The sequence below is a fragment of the Globicephala melas genome, chromosome 8 (assembly GCF_963455315.2).
Source record: "Globicephala melas chromosome 8, mGloMel1.2, whole genome shotgun sequence".
Classification (NCBI taxonomy): domain Eukaryota; kingdom Metazoa; phylum Chordata; class Mammalia; order Artiodactyla; family Delphinidae; genus Globicephala; species Globicephala melas.
In genome coordinates this window covers 8,405,134-8,425,678 of record NC_083321.1, presented here as the reverse complement: position 1 = coordinate 8,425,678, position 20,545 = coordinate 8,405,134, and the positions used below count along the sequence as shown (strand labels likewise).

General features: G+C 41.6%; 1 protein-coding gene across 4 annotated transcripts in view; it reads right to left on the bottom strand.

The window, feature by feature from the left end:
* Positions 1-20,545, bottom strand: part of ATL3 (atlastin GTPase 3) — a 50,984-nt gene that overhangs the window by 24,938 nt on the left and 5,501 nt on the right. For 3 of the 4 annotated variants that reach the window (XM_030833827.2, XM_030833828.2, XM_030833829.2), the window contains exons 2-5: positions 14,741-14,955; positions 14,457-14,600; positions 6,338-6,442; positions 5,792-5,842 (exon numbers count right to left, since the gene is read on the bottom strand). In XM_030833827.2, the coding sequence (XP_030689687.1) occupies positions 5,792-5,842; positions 6,338-6,442; positions 14,457-14,600; positions 14,741-14,955 (515 nt within the window). Of the gene's footprint in view, positions 1-5,791; positions 5,843-6,337; positions 6,443-14,456; positions 14,601-14,740; positions 14,956-16,656; positions 16,708-20,545 lie in introns of all 4 variants that reach the window. The other variant, XM_030833830.3, reaches the window with a different exon arrangement.

Below are 20,545 nucleotides of genomic sequence, written 5' to 3'. Positions count from 1 at the left end.
GTCAACCTGTTAGGAGAATTTTCTCCAATTCACCTTCTAACTCCTCCTGTACTGAATTTTCCATTTTTGCTGTCATAGTTGTAATTTCCAGGAGCTCTTTCTGGTTTTCTGAAGGTTGCTTTATACCAGCATCCTGTTATTTCTTGGTTACAACAGTTGCAACGTCTATCTTTCTGAGGATATGAGTGTACCAAGAACGAAGAAAAAGCCCACACTAAAGTACATAACCATGAAAATTCATGCCAAGAATCAGAAGATCTTAAAAGCGTCAGAGAGAAACAAAAAGGTCACATACAAAGGAATCAGATGATGTGGGACTTCAGCAGAGACACTGGAAGCTGGAAAGTAATGAAACAATGCCTTCAATTCTAAAACAAAATTACTTCCTATAATTCTAGGATAAAATTAACACATGCTCAGATTTATTAGACCTCAAAAATGTTATCTCCTATGCAGCCTTTCTCAGGAAGCTACTGGAGAATGCATACAATGATGGACAGAATAAACAAAAGATTAAATGGGATCCAACTGAGAAAGGAATCGAAAAGAAATTGCCCGGCCCTGATTTCAAACTATATTACAAAACTTTAGTAATCAAAACAGTACAGTACTGGGCTTCCCTGGTGGCGCAGTGGTTGAGAGTCCGCCTGCCGATGCAGGGGACACGGGTTCGTGCCCTGGTCCGGGAAGATCCCACGTGCCGCGGAGCGGCTGGGCCCGTGAGCTATGGTCGCTGAGCCTGCGCGTACGGAGCCTGTGCTCCGCAGCGGGAGAGGCCACAACAGTGAGAGACCCGCATACCGCGAAAAAAAAAAAAAACAGTACAGTACTGATATAAAAACAGACACACAGATCAATGGAACAGAATAGAGAGCCCGGAAATAAACCCTCATATACATGGTCAATTAATTTTGGAAAAGGGGGACAAGAACACACAATGGGGAAAGGAGAGTCTCTTCAATAAATGGTGTTGAGAAAACGGGGCAGCTACATGCAGAAGAATGTAACTAGACTACTGTATTACACCATACACAAAAATTCACTCAAAATGGGTCAAAGACTTGAATGTAAAACCTGAGACCATAAAACTCCTAGAAGAAAACATAGGTGGTAAGTTCCTTGACATAAGTATTGGCAATCTTTGGATTTGACACCAAAAGCAAAAATAAACAAGTGAACTACATCAAACTAAATAGCTTCTGCACAGCAAAAGAAACCATCAACAAAATGAAAAGGCAATGTACCGAATGGGAGAAAATATTTCCAAATCATATGTCAGATAAGAGGTTAATATCCAAAATATATAAAGAACTTATGCAACACAACAGCCCCCCCAAAAAAATCTAATTAAAAAACAGGCAGAGGATATGAATAGACATTTTCCCAAAGAAGACATACACGTAGCCAACAGACACATGAAAAGGTGCTCAACATAATTAATCATCAGGGAAATGCAAATCAAACCCACAACGAGCTATACTTCACACCAGTCAGAATGGCTATTATCAAAAAGACAAGTGTTGGAGAGGATGTGGAGAAAAGGGAGTCCTTGTCCGCTCTTGGTGGGAATGTAAATTAGTGCAGCCACTACAGAAAACAGTATGGAGGTTCCTCAAGAAATTAAAAGTAGAACTACCATATGATCCAGCAATCCAACTTCTTGGTATATATCCAAAGGAAACAAAACCATTATTTCAAATAGATATCAGCACTCCCATGTTCACAGGAGCATTATTCACAATAGCTAAAATACAGAAACAATCTAACAATCTAAGTGTCTGTCAATGGAAGAATAGATAAGAAAAATGTTATATATATTATACATATATACATAATGGATTATATATACCACAAGGGAATCTTTTTCAGTCTTTAAAAAGGAGGAAATCTTGTCATCTGTGGCAACATGGATGAAACTTAAAGGTAATATGCCAAGTTATATGCAGATTAACCCTCCACGTTGTTCAAGGGTCAACTGTAGTTAATAATACTGTACTGTATACTTGAAAGTTGCTAAGAGTTTTAAAAGTTTTTATCACACACACACAAAAATAATAAAAATAATTTTTTATTAAAAGAAAGAAAATAGGGACTTTCCTGGTGGTCCAGTGGGTAAGACTCCATGCTCCCAATGCAGGGGACCCATGTTCAATCCCTGGTCGGGAAACTAGATCCCACATGCATGCCACAACTAAGAGTTCACATTACACAACTAAGAAGTCCACAAGCTGCAACTAAGATTCTGCATGCCACAACAAAGAAGTCCACGTGCCGCGACAAAGATCCCGTGTGCCACAACTAAGATCTGGCGCAGCCAAAATAAACAAATAAACAAATAAACAAATAATTGTAATAAATAAATAAATTACTAGGATGACGGCTATGCCCCAGGTCTAGAAGAAGCACTCCAGACTAAAGGAAGAAAACACAGGCCAAGAAGTCATGCCTCCCCAAGGAAAAATAAAACAGAACCTAAAGTATTAAGATCAGACTGAGACATTTTTTGAGTCTCTCCTTTGCAGACGCATTACTGATAAGCAAAGAACACTAAACTAATGAAAAGACTGATATAAGACACCTCAGTTATGAAGAACATATACATATATCCATATAATAAGGCAAACACAAATACTTTTTTCACCAAAAATTGCAACGTTAACTACTGGGAAGATGAGAGGAAGGAAACTGAGTGAGGGGTAGGAGAGTTGTAAAGAGAGAGAAATCCTAATTTTATATAAGAAATAATACTTAAGTCTTTTAAATCCAGAAGGAAAAATATAAGCACGTTCTTTAAAACTGTAGACACAAATAGCAGAAGACTCAGCCAAAGGAGTACAAGTGGCTGCCTCTGGAGAAAGGGAATGGGACGTAGAAGGGACGCTCATTATGAACACTGCAAGACTACTGACTTTTAAACTATGAATACAGACCACCATGTTAAAAATAAATAAAATGTTTTTTTAAAAAAGTACAGTTTTCCCTGGTGGCGCAGTAGTTAAGAATCCGCCTGCCAATGCAGGGGACATGGGTTCGATCCCTGGTCCGGGAAGATCCCACATGCCGCGGAGCAACTAAGCCCGTGTGCCACAACTACTGAGCCTGCACTCTAGAGCCCGTGAGCCACAACTACTGAGCCCACGCACCACAACTACTGAAGCCCGTGTACCTAGATCCCGTGCTCTGCAACAACAGAAGCCACTGCAATGAGAAGCCCGCGCACCGCAATGAAGAGTAACCCCCGCTCACCGCAACTAGAGGAAGCCCACATACAGCAACGAAGACCCAATGCAGCCAAAAATAAATAAATAAAATTTATTTTTAAAAAAAGTACCTGGTAAATTAAAATACTATATATAAAAAAAGACAAACACACACTATAAAACTATATACAACCATGATTTCCTATCTGTAATTCTGAAATCCAAAAAGCTCTAAAACCCCAAGTTAAGCAGCAAACTCATTTGGAGGAAAGTCTGCCTTAAACTGATGTTAAGGCTTTAAATAGGTTTAATTTATCCTATTTCATATAATTAGTCACACATTTCACTGCAGAAATATTAATGTGTTTAATTAAAAGGTATTAACCAAATGCCCATTCCTATCCTAGACATCATGCTATAATATACGCACCATATTATCTATCTAAAATCCAAAAACGGGACTTCCCTGGTGGTCCTGCAGTTAAGACTCCGTGCTCCCAGTGCAGGGGGGCCGGATTCGATCCCTGGTCAGGGAACCAGATCCTGCATGCCGCAACTAAGAGCCCACATGCCACAACTAAAAGATCTCACATGCTGCAACTAAAGATCACACATGCTGCAACTAAAGATACCGCATGCCACAACCAAGATCCCAAGTGCCACGACAAAGACCCAGCACAACGAAATAAGTAAATTAAAAAAAAATTTTTTAATTTTAAATCTAAAAAAATTTGAACTCCAAAACACATGTAGCCTCAAAGCGTTTGGATAAGGGCTTGCTGTCACATGTCATATATTTCCTATAGGGATACATACCTGTTTACAGAACGCAGGAAGGGAATAGAAAGGATATATTCAAAACTGATAGGCATAGTGGTTACCTCTGGGGAGGGGGAGAGGGGGACTTCAGCCTTATCCAAAGTGCCCAGTTTTTTCAAAGGATAATATTTCTAATTTCATCAGTAATATTATACATTATTAACTTTTAAAAGGAGAAAAAATATTACAATGATAGATATCATCTTACCCATTTAGAGAGCTTAATTCTAGGCTCTATGAGGAAGGCACAGAGTGAAGGGAATATCTCCACCAGGAAACCTTTCCCAGTCCCCCAGACTGGGACCTCTGATACCTGGGCATCTCTCTCCCTCAGCACTTAATAGGTAACGAACTCCTGTTCAGAACCCTGTTTTTGTAATTTACATGGAATCAAATCTAGCCCCTTTTTTTCTTTTGTCTTCTACCTTTGACATCTTGGTAAAAAAATTCTCCCTCGGGACTTCCCTGGTGCTCTAGTGGTTAAGAATCTGCCTTCCACTGCAGGGAATGTGAGTTCGATCCCTGGTCAGGGAACTAAGATCCCACATGCCGCAGGGCAACTAAGCCCGCGTGCCTAAACTAGAGACCCCACGTGCCACAAACCACAGAGCCCACGCGCCCTGGAGCCCTCGCACCACAACTAGAGGGCCCGTGCGCCACAACAAAAGATCCCACGTGCCACAATTAAGACCTGATGCAGCCAAATAAATAAGCAAATAAATATTTTTTTAAAAATTTCTCCCTCGGGGCTTCCCTGGTGGCGCAGTGGTTAAGAATCCGCCTGCCAATGCAGGGGACACAGGTTCGAGCCCTGGTCTGGGAAGATCCCACATGCCGTGGAGCAACTAAGCCCGTGCACCACAACTACTGAGCCCGTGTGCCACAACTACTGAAGCACGCGCACCTAGAGCCCGTGCTCTGCAACAAGAGAAGCCACCGCGATGAGAAGCCCGCGCACCGCAACGAAGAGTAGCCCCCACTCGCCGCAACTAGAGAAAGCCTGCGCGCAGCAACGAAGACCCAAAGTAGCCCCCCAAAAAAGAACTGCTACTATGGAGAAGAGGAGACAATGACTAATAACAGTAGCAGTGATAGGTATAATAAGTAATGGCTAGCAGTTACTAAGCACATACTGTTTTCCAGGCACATGATCCTATGCATTTTATAAATATGAATTTATTTAACCTCGCCTGAATTATTGCAATAGCTCCATAACCAGTCTCCCTGAATGCACACTTGTGCCTCTAAAAATCTATTCTAAACGCAACAGCCAGGGTGATCCTTTCATAATATGCCAAATAATATCACTCCTCTGATCAAAACATGGCTCCCGTCTCACCCAGAGGAAAAGCCCAAGTCCTTACAAAGGCAGGGCATCATTGGAAGCTGAATGCCTCTCTGACTTCATCACTTGGCCTTCTCCTGTCTCACCCTCCAACCCCACCCACTGGCCTTCTTGCTGTTCCTGGATCCTGACAAGCACACTCCACCTCAGGGTCTTTCTTCCTGCTGTCCCCTCCCCTGCACCACTCCCCACACCCCTCCCCCCAATATATCTGCAGGACTGACCCACCCACTTTCTTCCGGTTCCCAGCTCAACTCACTAAGGCCTTCCCTGACCACTCCAGCCACAGATACAGAATGCAGGATTACCATGAACCCCAAGCCTTCCTCCATGTTTCAATCTTTGGCTGAAACTACTCAGTTGTAAAACTTATCTCAGTCTTAAAACTTTTAAATGATATATTAACATTTTTATGAGAAATATATACCTGTAGCTGTTGAAGATCATCTTCCTGAATGTTCTGGGACAAATTATAAATCTAGAAAACAAAAGTCCAGATTTATTCTACTCTAGCTTACTTCAAATGAATCCCAAATAAGGCTACAGGACTGAACAGAAGCTTTGTACAATGAAAGGTCTGCATATAAGAATATGAGGTCTGTTTAAACAGTAATAACATGTCTTTTGGAAAACTATGCATATAATGTTGAAATCACATAATCTTTCCTTTACACTTTAAAATATAGTTTTCTTCAATTTTTACCAAATCTACATTTCCTGTATGATGTAAATGATATAATTTTGATTTTCACTTTTCAGAGTTTTCTTGGAATATACTACATATATTTATGATCAAAATGGAAAAATAGTTTAGGCTCCTTCTTAAGCATGTAAGAGCTTAACTTATATCTGTAGTCTAAAAAGAACATTTACATATCACCATAGGAATGCTGATAACAGAACAATAACTGAAAGATGTATTCTCTTCATCTTATTTCTTCTACAAACTTTTTTCCTAGTCAAATGGTCTTACCTGAACAGAACTAGTCATGGTACTTAGAGCAAAGATGGTAGCACAATCTTTCACAGTGGACTGGCTGTCAAATGCCCCCTGGGTATCCATCAGAACAACTGCAACCTATGGAAAAAAGGAAACACAAACAAAATATGTAAAAGTGAGAAGGGAAGACATGCAAGGAGAAATTGAAAAGTACAGGTAATATTTAAATGAGGCTTAAGCACCTGCTCGTAGGTTCTATCAGAAAAGTACAATTACAGTTGACCCTTGAACAACAGGGGTTTGAACTGCACAGGTCCACTTAATACGTGAATTTTTTTCAATAAATGTAAGTATTCAGCTGCCTTGTATTTTTGAACAGAGAACTTTGCTGGAGAAGATTATCTGCTCTCATCCGGTGATATGATACAAAATAGAGGCATACAAAGCAATATGAAAAGAGGGGAAAATCACCCTAACAATCAAAACAGCCAAATGTTGAAGTCTATTAGCTCAATTTCAAAGCCAGTCATTTGGATTGGCTAAGTCAATTAATTAATTGACTTAGTTTAAACTTAGGCATAATCAAAAAATAAATAAAACATATGGCGTGGGATATTTTTGGCATTTACCTGCAAGCCTGCATTCTTCTCTCAAATTTCTAGAGTTTTCTCGTTGTTTGATAAAATAAAATGAACATTTATTTCAATCTTTATGAAACAGAGACCACACCACAGATGCCAAATGAAAGCAGGAGAAACTAGGCTATCATTCACTCTATGTAATTAGGTTTCAGGAAGCCTTAATGAACGTTCCCACCTTAAAAGTTAGATGTATGCAAAATGTTAAATAAGATATAGTACCTTATAATCCTTATACAACTTGCTATAATTTTCAGTCATATAATTTAAAAATAAAACTTTTCAAACTCGTGCATAACTGGTTCCAAAAGAGGACAGGGTTTAATATGTTCAGAAAAATAAGTGAATTCATCAGCAAGTGCCTAGCTCTTTCCCAATACCGAAATTACTGCAAAGGCCAGATGGGAAGCTTTCTATGAAGCTCTAGTGAATACAAGAAGAGAAATGCCATAGTCAAAAACATTTTTAGGTAAGATTTACGATAACAAATACAAATCAAAATTTTTATTCTTAGAAATGGCATTTTTATTACTTAGAAAAGTATTTTTATTCTTAGAAATGATAATAAATCATTTTATATAGTTTATATATCAGGACCCATTAATAACATTATATATTTATGGATTTTCATATACCCAACGTACTACTGTGATTGAATACATATGATATAAATTCAACCAAAAGAAAGCACTATTCAGAAAAAAAGGTCAATTCAAATGAAATGAAGTTTCTAGCCTGAATACACTGAAATCTAATGCTAAAAGAGTTCATCTACCCACACCTTAGCTGTTTTGTGAAGAGGATACTGTCAAACTAAACGACCAATCAAAACTAATCATGGGGACTTCCCTGGTGGAACAGTGGTTAAGAATCCGCCTGCCAATGCCGGGGACATGGGTTCGAGCTCTGGTCCGGGAAGATCCCACATGTCGCACAGCAACTAAGCCTGTGGGCCACAACTACTGAGCCTGTGCTCTAGAGCCCGCGAGCCACAACTACTGAAACCTGCGTGCCTAGAGCCCATGCTCCTCAACAAGAGAAGCCCGCACACTGCAATGAAGAGTAGCCCCCGCTCACCGCAACTAGAGAAAGCCCGCACGCAGCAACAAAGACCCAATACGGCAAAAAATAAATTAATTAATTAAAAATAAAACTGAAGGTTAAAAAAAAAAAAGACTAATCATGGCTGGAACAAGTGGATTTCCACATGTGAAAGAATGGTTTTGGATCCCTACCTCACATCATATACAAAAATTAACTAAAACAGATCAAGACCGAAATATTAGAGCAAAACCCACAAAACTCATAGAAGAAAGCATAGGTGTAAATCTTCATGGCCTCAGATTAGGCAATGGTTTCTAATATATGACACCTAAAGCACAACAGACCAAAAAAATATATACAAACTGGACTTCAAATAATTGCAAATCACATATCCGATGAAAGTCTAGTATCCAGAATGCATAAAGAATTCAACAACAAAAAGACAACCCAATTAAAAAGTGGATTTGATTTGAACAGATGTTTTTCCCAAGAAAATATACAAATGGTTATGTGAAAAGATTCTCAACATCGTTAGTCATTACTAGTGTTACATCATGGATGGGCCTTGAGGGCACTGGGCTGGGTGTGAGAGGCTACACAAATGACCCATATGTTACGTGACTCCATCTATATGAAACAGCCAACATGGAAGAGGAAAGCAGATCGATAGTGGCCATGGGCTGGGAGAAGAGGGAAATGGGGAGTGACTGAGTTTCTTTTGGGGGTGATGAACATGTTCTGGAATTAGATGGTGATACCTGCACAGTCTTGTGAGTGAACTAAAAACTGCTGAATTATGTATTTTAAAGGTTGAATTTTATGGTATGTGAATTATACCTCAGTGAAAAAGAGAAAACCATGGCATCTGCTAATGAGAAAAATGAGGCCAAACAGAGGGAAAAAGAAGACATACTAAAGAGAAGCTCTTTGAGGAGTGGGAGTCATAAGTATACTTAAAGTGCTGCATATTTCGGGGAAATAGTATTCTCGTACCATGTAGTGGAATAGTAAAATACCATAACTACCTTCAAGAACAATTTGGCAATAGCTAGAAAAAGAGGAAATGGGCATTCTCAGACCCAGTAATTCCACTTGTAGGTGGCTTTCTAATTAGACAAGCTCTAAGCTAAAACCTCACCAAGTATAAAATAAGACCATCTTGCTAAACTTTTATTTGGCTAACTTCTAAAGAACTGCTTATCAGTACAGCATTTATCCAATATTAATTTTTTTTAATTGTAGTTAATTTACAATGTTGTGTTAGTTTCTGGTGTAGGAATATTGATTTTTTTTTAAAGCACTCCTGATCCTGCTAGATGTCTGAATGTAATTTTTTTTAAAACACACTATAAACACAACAAGGTATCCTTACACACCAGAAAATTGACAATACCAAATGCTAACGAGAATATGAAACATCAGGACCTCTCACTCACTGCTGGAGAGCACGCAAAATGGCACAACTAGTTTGGAAGACAGCATGGCAGTTTCTTACAAAACTAAGCACAATCTTACCATACAATCCAACAGTTGCACTTCTTGGTATTTACCCAAATGAGTTGAAACTTATGTCCACACAGTAACCTGCCCATGAATATTTACAGCAGCTCTACTCACAATTACCACAACTTGGAAGCAAACAAGATGGCATTCAGTAGGTGAGTGGATAAACTGTGGTCATACATAGAGTGGAATACTATTCAGAAATAAGAAGAAATGAGCTATCAATACAAACAGATGTGAGGAACCATAAAAATATGTACATTGCTAAGTGAAAGAAACCAATCAGAAAAGGCTATATACTATATGATTCCAACTATATGACATTCTGGAAAAGGCGAAACTATGGGGACAGTAAAACAATCAGTGGTTGCCAGGATTTCAGGGAGGGGAGGAGGAACAAACGGGTGGAGCACAGAGGATTTTTAGGGCAGTGCACTTCCTCTGTTGATACAGTAATCGTAGCTACATATCATTATACATTTATCAAAACCCACAGAACGTGCAACACAAAGAGTGAACCTTAACGTAAACCATGGGCTTTAGTTAATGACAACCTATCAATACTGGTCCATTAATTATAACAAATGTATCACACTGACAAAAGATGTACATAATAGGGAGAAACTGGAAGGGGGAACTCTGCACTTCCTGATCAATATTCCTATAAACCTAAAATTACTCTAAAAAATAAAGTCTATTAAATTTTTTTAAAGGACAGGAAACCAAAATGCTGTCAATAAACATGGAGCTCTATAGAGGAGTCAATTCAACAAGATAAAAAAATGACGGCACTATAAATGTCAGATAACTAAAAGCAAAGCCTGCTTACTACTAACACTGTAGAGATTTCCTAAACCCTTAAGGAGAATTAATACACCACATTCCCCCAAAATTAAAATGAGGCCCACCACTTCTGTACAAAGGGATCACATAGTCAACAATAATTATTTATTCCTAAAAATAAATTAAGAAAGCATCTGGGCTTCCCTGGTGGCGCAGTGGTTGAGAGTCCGCCTACCGATGCAGGGGACGCGGGTTCGTGCCCCGGTCTGGGAGGATCCCACATGCCACGGAGTGGCTGGGCCCGTGAGCCATGGCCGCTGAGCCTGCGCGTCTGGAGCCTGTGCTCCGCAACGGGAGAGGCCACAGCAGTGAGAGCCCCGCGTACCACAAAAAAAAAAAAAAGAAAAATTAAGAAAGCATCTACTGGGGGGTGGGACGAATTGGGAGACTGGGATTGACATATATACACTACTACGTATAAAACAGATAACTAATAATAACCTACTGTTTAGCACAGGAAACCCTATCTGTGGTGACCTATATGCAAAGGAAATCTACAAAAGAGTGGACGTATGTATAACTGATTCACTTTACTATACAGCAGAAACTAACACAACATTGTAAAGCAACTATTCTGCAATAAAAAGTAAAAAACAAAACCACCTACCACACATTACCAGAAATGTAGAAACAGAACATGATACAAAAAATAAGAACAGAAATGAAGGTCATAGGGCCTTGTTGTGGTGCCGTCTCTAAGAGTCGCTATGTTACCCACAGCAGGCCCTTAACTCACTGGGTCATTTTACAGTATCTCTAAAATGAAGATTGGACTTCCATTTCCAGTCAAAATGGAATAACAGACTGGACTTATCCTCCCACCTAAAACCAAACATAACAGACAAAATATATGAAACAACAGTTTCAAGACACTGGACACTGGGTAACAAAGGATAATGATCCTTGAAAGAAAGGAAACAGATGAGGTGAGCCTTACAGTTGACCCAGCTAACTGGCCAAGGCACAGGGAGGGGGAACCCAGGCAGAGCCACCAGATTCTCTGAGTCAGGAAATACAGCTGAGAGTCAGGAAGACCAAGGAAACAGGAGTTCTTAGGCAGAGCACCTGAGTAGAGAGCTACTGAGACAAAGAACACCAGGGATCTACAGAGGGTACCCATCAAGTGTTCAGCCGAGTCCTGACCAACCCATGTGAATAAGGAAATTACCTGAGACTAGAGAAAGAGCCATTCAAAAGGGTTAGAGGGGGCTTCCCTGGTGGCACAGTGGTTGAGAATCCGCCTGCCAATGCAGGAGACACGGGTTTGTGCCCCGGTCTGGGAAGATCCCACATGCCGCGGAGCTGCTGGGCCCGTGAGCCATGGCTGCTGAGCCTGCGCGTCCAGAGCCTGTGCTCTGCAACGGGAGAGGCCACAACAGTGAGAGGCCCGCGTACAGCAAAAAAAAAAAAAAAAAAGGGGGTTAGAGGGAACACTACCTAAGGCTCACAGAGGACCAAGAACAGCACCTGTTCCCTCCAGTCAGACTACAAAAACGCCATAAAAGCAACTAGACAAAAAGACACATTAAACACACAAGAACAAAGGATAACACCAATTTCTCAGCAGAAGTAATGTCAGCAAAAAGGCAAGGAGGGGTCTTGCCTGGTGGCACAGTGGATAAAAATCAGCCTGCCAATGCAGGGGACACAGGTTCAATCCCTGGTCCGGGAAGATCCCACATGCTGCAGAGCAACTAAGCCAGCGAGCCACCAGAAAGAAGGACTTGCCCTTTTGGAAGGCACCAGCCACTGACACCACCACCACATCAAGGTCTCGGATGTGTTCCTGTAAGAGGATGCTGGCCAAGGCTTTTTCTTCTAGCTCGAAGGCATGTTGGTCTTTCTACACCAAAACAACCTGCACTGGACAACTACTGAGCCCATGTGCCACAACTACTGAAGCCTGCGTGCCTAGAGCCTGTGCTCCACGACAAGAGAAGCCACCATAATGAGAAGCCCATGCACCGCAACGAAGAGTAGCCCCCTCTCGCCGCAACTAGAGAAAACCCACATGCAGCAACAAAGACCCAATGCAGCCAAAAAAATAAATAAAATTAAATCTTTTTTTTTTTGGCTGCGTTGGGTCTTCGCTGCTCTGTGTGGGCTTTCTCTTGTTGCGGAGCACGGGCTCTAGGCGCACAGGCTTTAATAGTTGTGGCACACGGGCTCAATAGTTGTGGCTCGCCGGCTCTAGAGCACAGGCTCAATAGTTGTGGTGCACAGGCTTCGTTGCTCCACGGCACGTGGGATCTTCCTAGACCAGGGCTCGAACCCGTGTCCCCTGCATTGGCAGGTGGATTCTTAACCACTGTGCCACCAGGGAAGCCCTAAATTAAATCTTTTAAAAAAAAAAAAAAGGCAGGGGAGTGACATCTTTGAGGCACTGAAAGACAAAACTGCCAGCCTAGAATTCTATACCCAGCATAAATATTTTCAAAACAAAGGCAAAATACTTTTCAAACATAGAAAGAAAGCTAAAAGAATTCTGCACCAAAAGAGCAGCACTACAGGAATTTTTTTTTTTTTTTTTTGCAGTACGTGGGCCTCTCACTGTTGTGGCCTCTCCCATTGCGGAGCACAGCTCTGGACGCGCAGGCTCAGCGGCCATGGCTCACGGGCCCAGCCGCTCCGCGGCATGTGGGATCTTCCCGGACCGGGGCACGAACCCGTGTCCCCTGCATCGGCAGGCGGACTCTCAACCACTGCGCCACCAGGGAAGCCCAGGAAATATTAAAGAAGTCCTTCAGGCTGAAGGAAAATGAATACAAAAAATAGATAAAAACCTGGACACAAAAAGTGAAGAGCAGTTAATGGTAACTGCATGGGTAAATATATGGCTTTTTTCTTATTATTTAAATATCTTTAAAAGATAACTAACCATTTAAACAACAATAAAAACAATGTTATTAAAGTAAAATAGTGACTAAAGCTGGGAGGGGAGAAATGGAACATCAATTAAATTTCAGTAAAGCTGTTAAAAAATTAAAGGCTGGATAAAAATAACATCTAAAGATCCTTCCATGCAAAAGTTTCTAATGTTATATTCCAAAAACTCCTTACTCTCCTACATTCTCTACCCTTAAAAGAAATGTGTGATAATCTCCCCATTTTGCTACGCATTTCTGTATGTGTATTTATGCTGAAAAAAAAAAGAGGGTTTTCCTATATACCTTTCTCCTGAAACTTTACTAAAAAAAAAAAACAAACAACAAAGAGAGAAAGAAACAAAACATTAAAAGAATAAGGAAAAGAAATAGAAACTGTGGAAACAGTGATCAAGAGTTCATGCATCAGGGACTTCCCTGGTGGTCCAGTGGTTAGGACTCCTAGCTCCCAACGTAGGGAGCCCAGGTTCGATCCCTGGTCAGGTAACTAGATCCCGCATGCTGCAACTAAAGATCCCGCACGCAGCAACGAAGATCCTGCGTGCCGCAACTAAGCCCCAGCGCAGCCAAATAAATAAATAAACATTAAAAAAAAAAGTCGTGCATCAACTGTCCAGCTCTCAAAATATTTAATTACTTAACATCAAGGAAACGGCAGAAACTGAACAACCTGAAGGGGGGATATGAAACCTGAAGCCCTGGAAAGACTCAAAAATGAGAGGCACAAACAGCTGTGAAGGTATGCTTTAGGGTGAGGCTAAAAACAGAAGGAATGGGTTAAAGTCTGTTGAAGAAACAGTCATAACCCCAAATCCCCTCTTCCACTTTAGGAGACACATGACTTGCCCCTGCTGACCCTCACAAAGAAACCTGGGGAGCAGTTCTATAACTGAAGCTTACTAGGCTCGATGAGGTGGGTAGGATGCCCTGCTGACAGCTGGAGGGGTGGGGGGAGTGAATGCTTACAGGAGTAAGAGTGTAAAGAACAGAAGTAACATCTGAACAGCTGAGAGCATTAGCCTTTGGGAAGTGAAAATGAGCAGACAGAGGACTAGGGCACCTGACAGCTATTGTTCGTTAGAAGCCTTATGTTACTCTTTGACCTTTTATTCATGAATTAGTTTTAAACATGCACTTGTATCATTACGATAAAAATCATTTTTAATTGGATTATCAGGCTACACATTAAAGTTCTCATTCTGTTGTGTTTGTTAGTTTATAAGTCTTTTTCTTCCTTACCTTCTTCCCATCTGGCTTCTCCACAGTGAAAACCTCACTCCAGATCTGGATCCCAGTGGTTTCTGGGTCAGAGCCCCCCCTCCATGAAAACCCTGTTAACGGTTCTTCTCGGTCACCCAACCAATTTGAACTGCCACCTTCCTTCTATAGGAGAAATAAGAAATTTCCATTAAGTCTAAAATTTCGAGTAACTTTACACATCAAGGATAATTCATGAGCTTAGTTTGCTCTTTTGGACATAACAGTCTCACTTTCTAATTTGAAATGAAATAATTCTACTTTACCTGGATATATAAGTATCGTAGCATAAAGTCCAGAAAGAAGGACTTGCCCTTTCGGAAGGCACCAGCCACTGACACCACCACCACATCAAGGTCTCGGATGTGTTCCTGTAAGAGGATGCTGGCCAAGGCTTTCTCTTCTAGCTCAAAGGCATGTTGGTCTTTCTGCACCAAAACAACCTGCACTGGACAAGGCTTTCCACTCTCCATAGCATCACCTATGTTGTTGTAGAGGAAAAAAAATATTAGTTTCAAATATTTTTAAAATGTTACTTTTTTAACATGGGAAGAGTAAAAACTTCTTAAACACGGCACAAAGCACCAACCATAAAAGAAAAAAAATGACAAATTAGACTTCATTAAAATTAAGAATTTTTGTTCATTAAAAGACATCCTTAAGGGAGTAAAAATGCAAGTCACAGGCTAGGAGGAAATATTCCTAACACCTAAATCCAAAAGACTCATATCCAGAATCACTCTAGAAAAACAAAAGACAACCATTCCCCCTTTAAAAATAGCAATGGGTAAAAGATTATGAACGAGCATATCATTAAAAAAGGATATCCAGGACTTCCCTGGTGGCACAGTGGTTAAGAATCCGCCAGCCAATGCAGGGGACATGGGCTTGAGCCCTGGTCCGGGAAGATCCCACATGCCGCGGAGCAACTAAGCCCATGTGCCACAACAACTGAGACTGCGCTCTAGAGCCCACGAGCCACAACTACTGAGCTCACACGCCACAATTACTGAAGCCCATGCGCCTAGAGCCCGCGACAAGAGAAGCCACCGCAATGAGAAGCCCGCACACAGCAACAAAGAGTAGGCCCTACTCGCCACAACTAGAGAAAGCCCGCGTGCAGCAACAAAGACCCGATGCAGCCAAAAATAAATAAATAAATAAATTACTTTAAAAATAAAACCATAGGGCTTCCCTGGTGGCGCAGCGGTTGGGAGTCCGCCTGCCGATGCAGGGGACACGGGTTCGTGCCCCGGTCCGGGAAGATCCCACATGCTGCGGAGTGGCTGGGCTCGTGAGCCATGGCCACTGGGCCTGTGCGTCCGGAGCCTGTGCTCCACAACAGGAGAGGCCACAACAGTGAGAGGCCTGCGTACCGCAAACAAACAAACAAACAAACAAACAGCAGTGGGGCCTATGAAATGAGGCAAAGCACTATTTCCCTTCCCTAAGTGTATGTACTAAAGGAGATGTTTTTAGGTAGTTAAAAGGACACTTGTTTTATTTTAATAATTATGTATTTTAATGACTATTAAACATTAGGAAACAAAACCATGTTTTAATGGATTATTGCTTAGGAGGCTAAGTTTTAAAAACTAATCAATATAAAGTAAATTGAAGGTCAAATATTGAGCATAGAACAGGTAGGCAGATTTGGCCAAAATCATACACATGGTCCCAGAAACACTTTCATCTGGGAAGCAGTAAAGGCTGAACGATCACAGCAGGCAAAGTCAACAAAACAGCTTGACGGCCAGACTCTAATCTTTAAATATGGGAATTGCTGCTCACTTTTTATTTATTTTTATTTTTTGGCTGCACTGGGTCTTCGTTCCTGACCACAGGCTTTCTCCAGTTGTGGCGAGCAGGGGCTACTCTTCATTGCACTGCACGGGTTTCTCATTGCGGTGGCTTCTCTTGTTGCAGAGCACAGGCTCTAGGCACGCGGGCTTCAGTAGTTGCAGCACACAGGCTCAGTAGCTGCGGCATGTAGGCCCTACAGTGTGCAGGCTTCAGTAGTTATGGCACATGGGCTCAGTAGTTGTGACGCATGGGCTTAGTTGCTCCGCGGCATGTGGGTGCTCTCCGGACCAGGGATCGAACCTGTGTCCCCTGCATTGGCAGGCGGATTCTTAACCACTGCGCCACCAGGGGAGTCCCGCTGCTCGCTTTTTATACTTACTGTATCAGGCAGCAACAAAAGGGTTCTTGCCACTTTTTAATTTTTTGCAAACTGTTGGAAAACAATTTATAAACATTGATTCAGTGTCATTCTAGCATTATAATACATATATACTAATACTTTTCTTTCCCATTATTTCCTATTATAAAAAGGAAACATTTCTGTAAATAATCTCTTAGAGTTCCTATTGCCATAACAGCAGGTGAATCCAAGACCTGAAGACCTTCAGTCTTTTATATAAAAGAAGAAATGAGAACAATTTATCCACACCTTATGGACAAGCCACAAGGTTAAGTACTGTGCAGTACTCAAAGCAATACCAAACGAAGTCCCTGAGATGGCTGGTTGCGCCCCCAATATTCATTTTCTCCTCCTGCTATGGTAATATATTTTTAGCTGGGCATATAAATGCTCAGAAGAAACACATTTCCAACCCAACCTTGTATGTAGGGTATCACTGTGTGACTAAGTTCTGACTGGAAATGATATAGCAACTTGCATATCATGCATCTTCCCCCTTCCTGCTGGCTATATGCAAAAGTGGGACCAAGTCACCCTGGACCAGGCATGTGAGGGCAACACCCTAGGAATACTGGAGCAACAAGAGAGGTAGGGCTGAGGACTTGGTGTAGCAGAACTGCCATGCTGGCTCACTTTCATATGAAAGAAAAATGTCTACCTCGTTTAAATCACTTATTTGGAGGCTCTACGAGATACAACCAAACCTAGTAACCAATACAATAGTCCCCCAGGACTTCACAATTGAGTTCATGGTACTGGCTCTTTCAATTTTATCTATTTCACTATTAAAGTTTACTGAGCAGTGTGAATGTACTGACAGAAAGCAGGCACACAATAAACAACTGTAAAAAGGATGGATGGTATGTACTGTAATCTAGTTGAAAGCTACCACCCTAAGGATGCAGGTGATACTGTCAGGGCAACAGGTATGGAAGATAAAGTTACCTGGGCTACAAACAAGATAGAATAATCACATGACAAAAATGTATGCAGCTGTAGACAACGAACTACACTTCAAGAGAAGATGAAGACCACTAAGAAGGACAGTTTAAAAAAAAAGTGATAAAGCCTTCCCTCATCTCTTCCTCTTTCTGCCTGTAGCAAAGTGAAAAAGAAGGGAACCAGGCTATATCTACTTGAGGGAGCTGGGGTGATCCTGCATTTCTCTCCGACAGTATACCGGGCACACCGGATTTTAAAAGATCTTGTTCCTTTGGTTTGGATCCACTTAAGGGAAAAATCATTTTAAACTGTACACATCACTAATAATTTAATTTAAACAAATAGAGCTGCTCACTTTTCACCACACTATCTTTATCTCTCACTTCCTAAGACAAGAGAACTATATTATTGATCATCCAAGTAAAAATCTTATTTCCACTCACCCTTTTCTAGATATCATGTAAATTTCTTTTGCTGATTTATCCTCGCATCTCAGACAACCTGCCCCCCCAATCTCATAGATCCCTTAATCAAAACCTCAGGGCCGGGGCTTCCCTGGTGGCGCAGTGGTTGAGAGTCCGCCTGCCGATGCAGGGGACACGGGTTCGTGCCCCGGTCCGGGAAGATCCCACATGCCGCAGAGCGGCTGGGCCCGTGAGCCATGGCCGCTGAGCCTGCGCGTCTGGAGCCTTGTGCTCCGCAACGGGAGAGGCCACAGCAGTGAGAGGCCCACGTACCGCAAAAAAAAAAAAAAAAAAAAAAAAAAAAAACCTCAGGGCCATCTCCTTTAGCCATGCCACCTTCCAACCTTTCCTGCCTGTTAGGTTGATCATGCAAGTCAACATCCCCGAGTGTTGCTTTAAGGATGTTACCTCATCCTTCAGGGATGAATGCCTTCATTACAGTACATAAACATATCAGCAACTACATAAAAAAAAAACTATCAAGGACCTCCCTGGTGGCACAGTGCTTAAGAATCTGCCTGCCAATGCAGGGGACACGGGTTCAAGTCCTGGTCCAGGAAGATCCGACATGCCACGGAGCAACTAAGTCCGTGTGCCACAACTACTGAGCCCATGCTCTAGAGCCTGCAAGCCAAAACTACTGAGCCCACATGCCACAGCTACTGAAGCCCGCACGCCTAGAGCCCATGCTCTGCAACGAGAAGCCAACACAATGAGAAGCACGCGCACCGCAACCAAGAGTAGCCCCCGCTCGCAAGAACTAGAGAAAGCCCGCGTGCAGCAACAAAGACCCAACGTGGCCAAAATTAAATAAATAAAACAAATTTATTTAAAAAACTACAAAAACATTTTATGGATTGATGGCTGAAAGCTAAAAAGTCCCATCCTGTAAGTCAAACCCTTTCACCATTCGCCCTACTGCCTTCGTTCCTCTAATGCTTTATTCTCCTCATCCTCCCAGGTAAATTTATACTCATTGGTCTTCCTCCTAGGAGAAAGTTAGGATTCACGTCCTGTCCTGTCTTGATTCCAAATTTTCAAATATACAGCCTATTCAACCATTTGTTCTCATGGCCTGAAATGTTTCTTCCACTTGACTCCAGCAAACACTTGCTCATCCTTCAACAATCACCTTCACCCTCCCTCTGTCCTGATCACCCACCCCATCCTCTCAGAGTCCATCACTTTGCACAGTACACTAAAAGCAATCAAGAGAGACGGCAGGGCTTAAATCCTTACTTTCTCACCTCTAGAATGTAACCTCCATGAGGGCAGAAATTTTTGTCTCTTTTGTTCAATGCTATATCCCCCAAGAACCAGAAGAGTGCCCACAGAGAGTAGACATCCAATAAACAGTTGGGGAATAAACGAAAAACTCCACCATTTAGTCACAATGTGACTGTGGATAAATTTCTAACCATTTGTAGCTCCATTTATTTATAAAACTAATACCCATCTCAAAGGACAGTGTCTGACACATATTAGGGACTCCATAAAAAGAACCCACTTTCCTATTTCCACTAAAACCTTTACTATTATTCCACTCATTACAACATAATAATATTGTAATGAGCTCCTGGGAGCCCCTGGGGAGTAGGGAAACTACCACATTCAGCCCCAGGATCTACCATAGAATAATAGCTTCCTAGTACTGTAAACACTAAACCCTATAGTACATGTAAAGAACCTCAATAAAAGTCAGTTTCTTCCCTTCCTCCTCCCAGTCTTTCTTTGTCAACCTCCCTGAAAGTGTGTCTTCATCCACTTATCTACCCATTCCCTTATCACCTTGCAATCTGACTTTCTTCTCAGTCTCTCTGTTGAAACCATTCTCTAGTTCATCAATGACCTCTCCTGCCAAATCCAATAGGCATTTCTTGATTCTCATTCAACTCTACACCTGTGATATAACACACTGGCCAACCACTTCTAAAACTTCTTAAAACCTTTGGACTCCACAACAGTGCCCACTCCTAGTTCTCTTCCAGCCTCTTTATCACCCCCTTTCACTGGTTCTCCTTTTCAGCCTCCTGTGATACCCACCAACGCCCTGCTTTAGCCTTCTGCAGTTCTCAACCTCTCCCTGAATAAGCTCTTTATTCTTATAATTTCACTACATCCTCTATTTTGGTGATGCAACTTCATTCATTTCTAACCTGCACTTAGGTCCAAATGTGCAACTGCTTAAAGGGAAGATTCATCTGGATATTCCACCATCAGCTCACTCTTGGAGGTGTATTATGTAGAAATATATGGGTACAAGAGTCAGGAGACAAGTTCCTGTTCCAGTTCTACCACTAACAACCTGTGTGATTCTGGGCATGTCTAGTCTTCAGTCTCAACAGTAAAATGAGTCAAGATTTAACCTCTAGCAACCCTTTCAGTTCTAACATTTTATAAGTCTACATTTAGTATCATCAAAATGAATCCTCTCAGATGCTCCACTTCTCTCAAATCTCCAC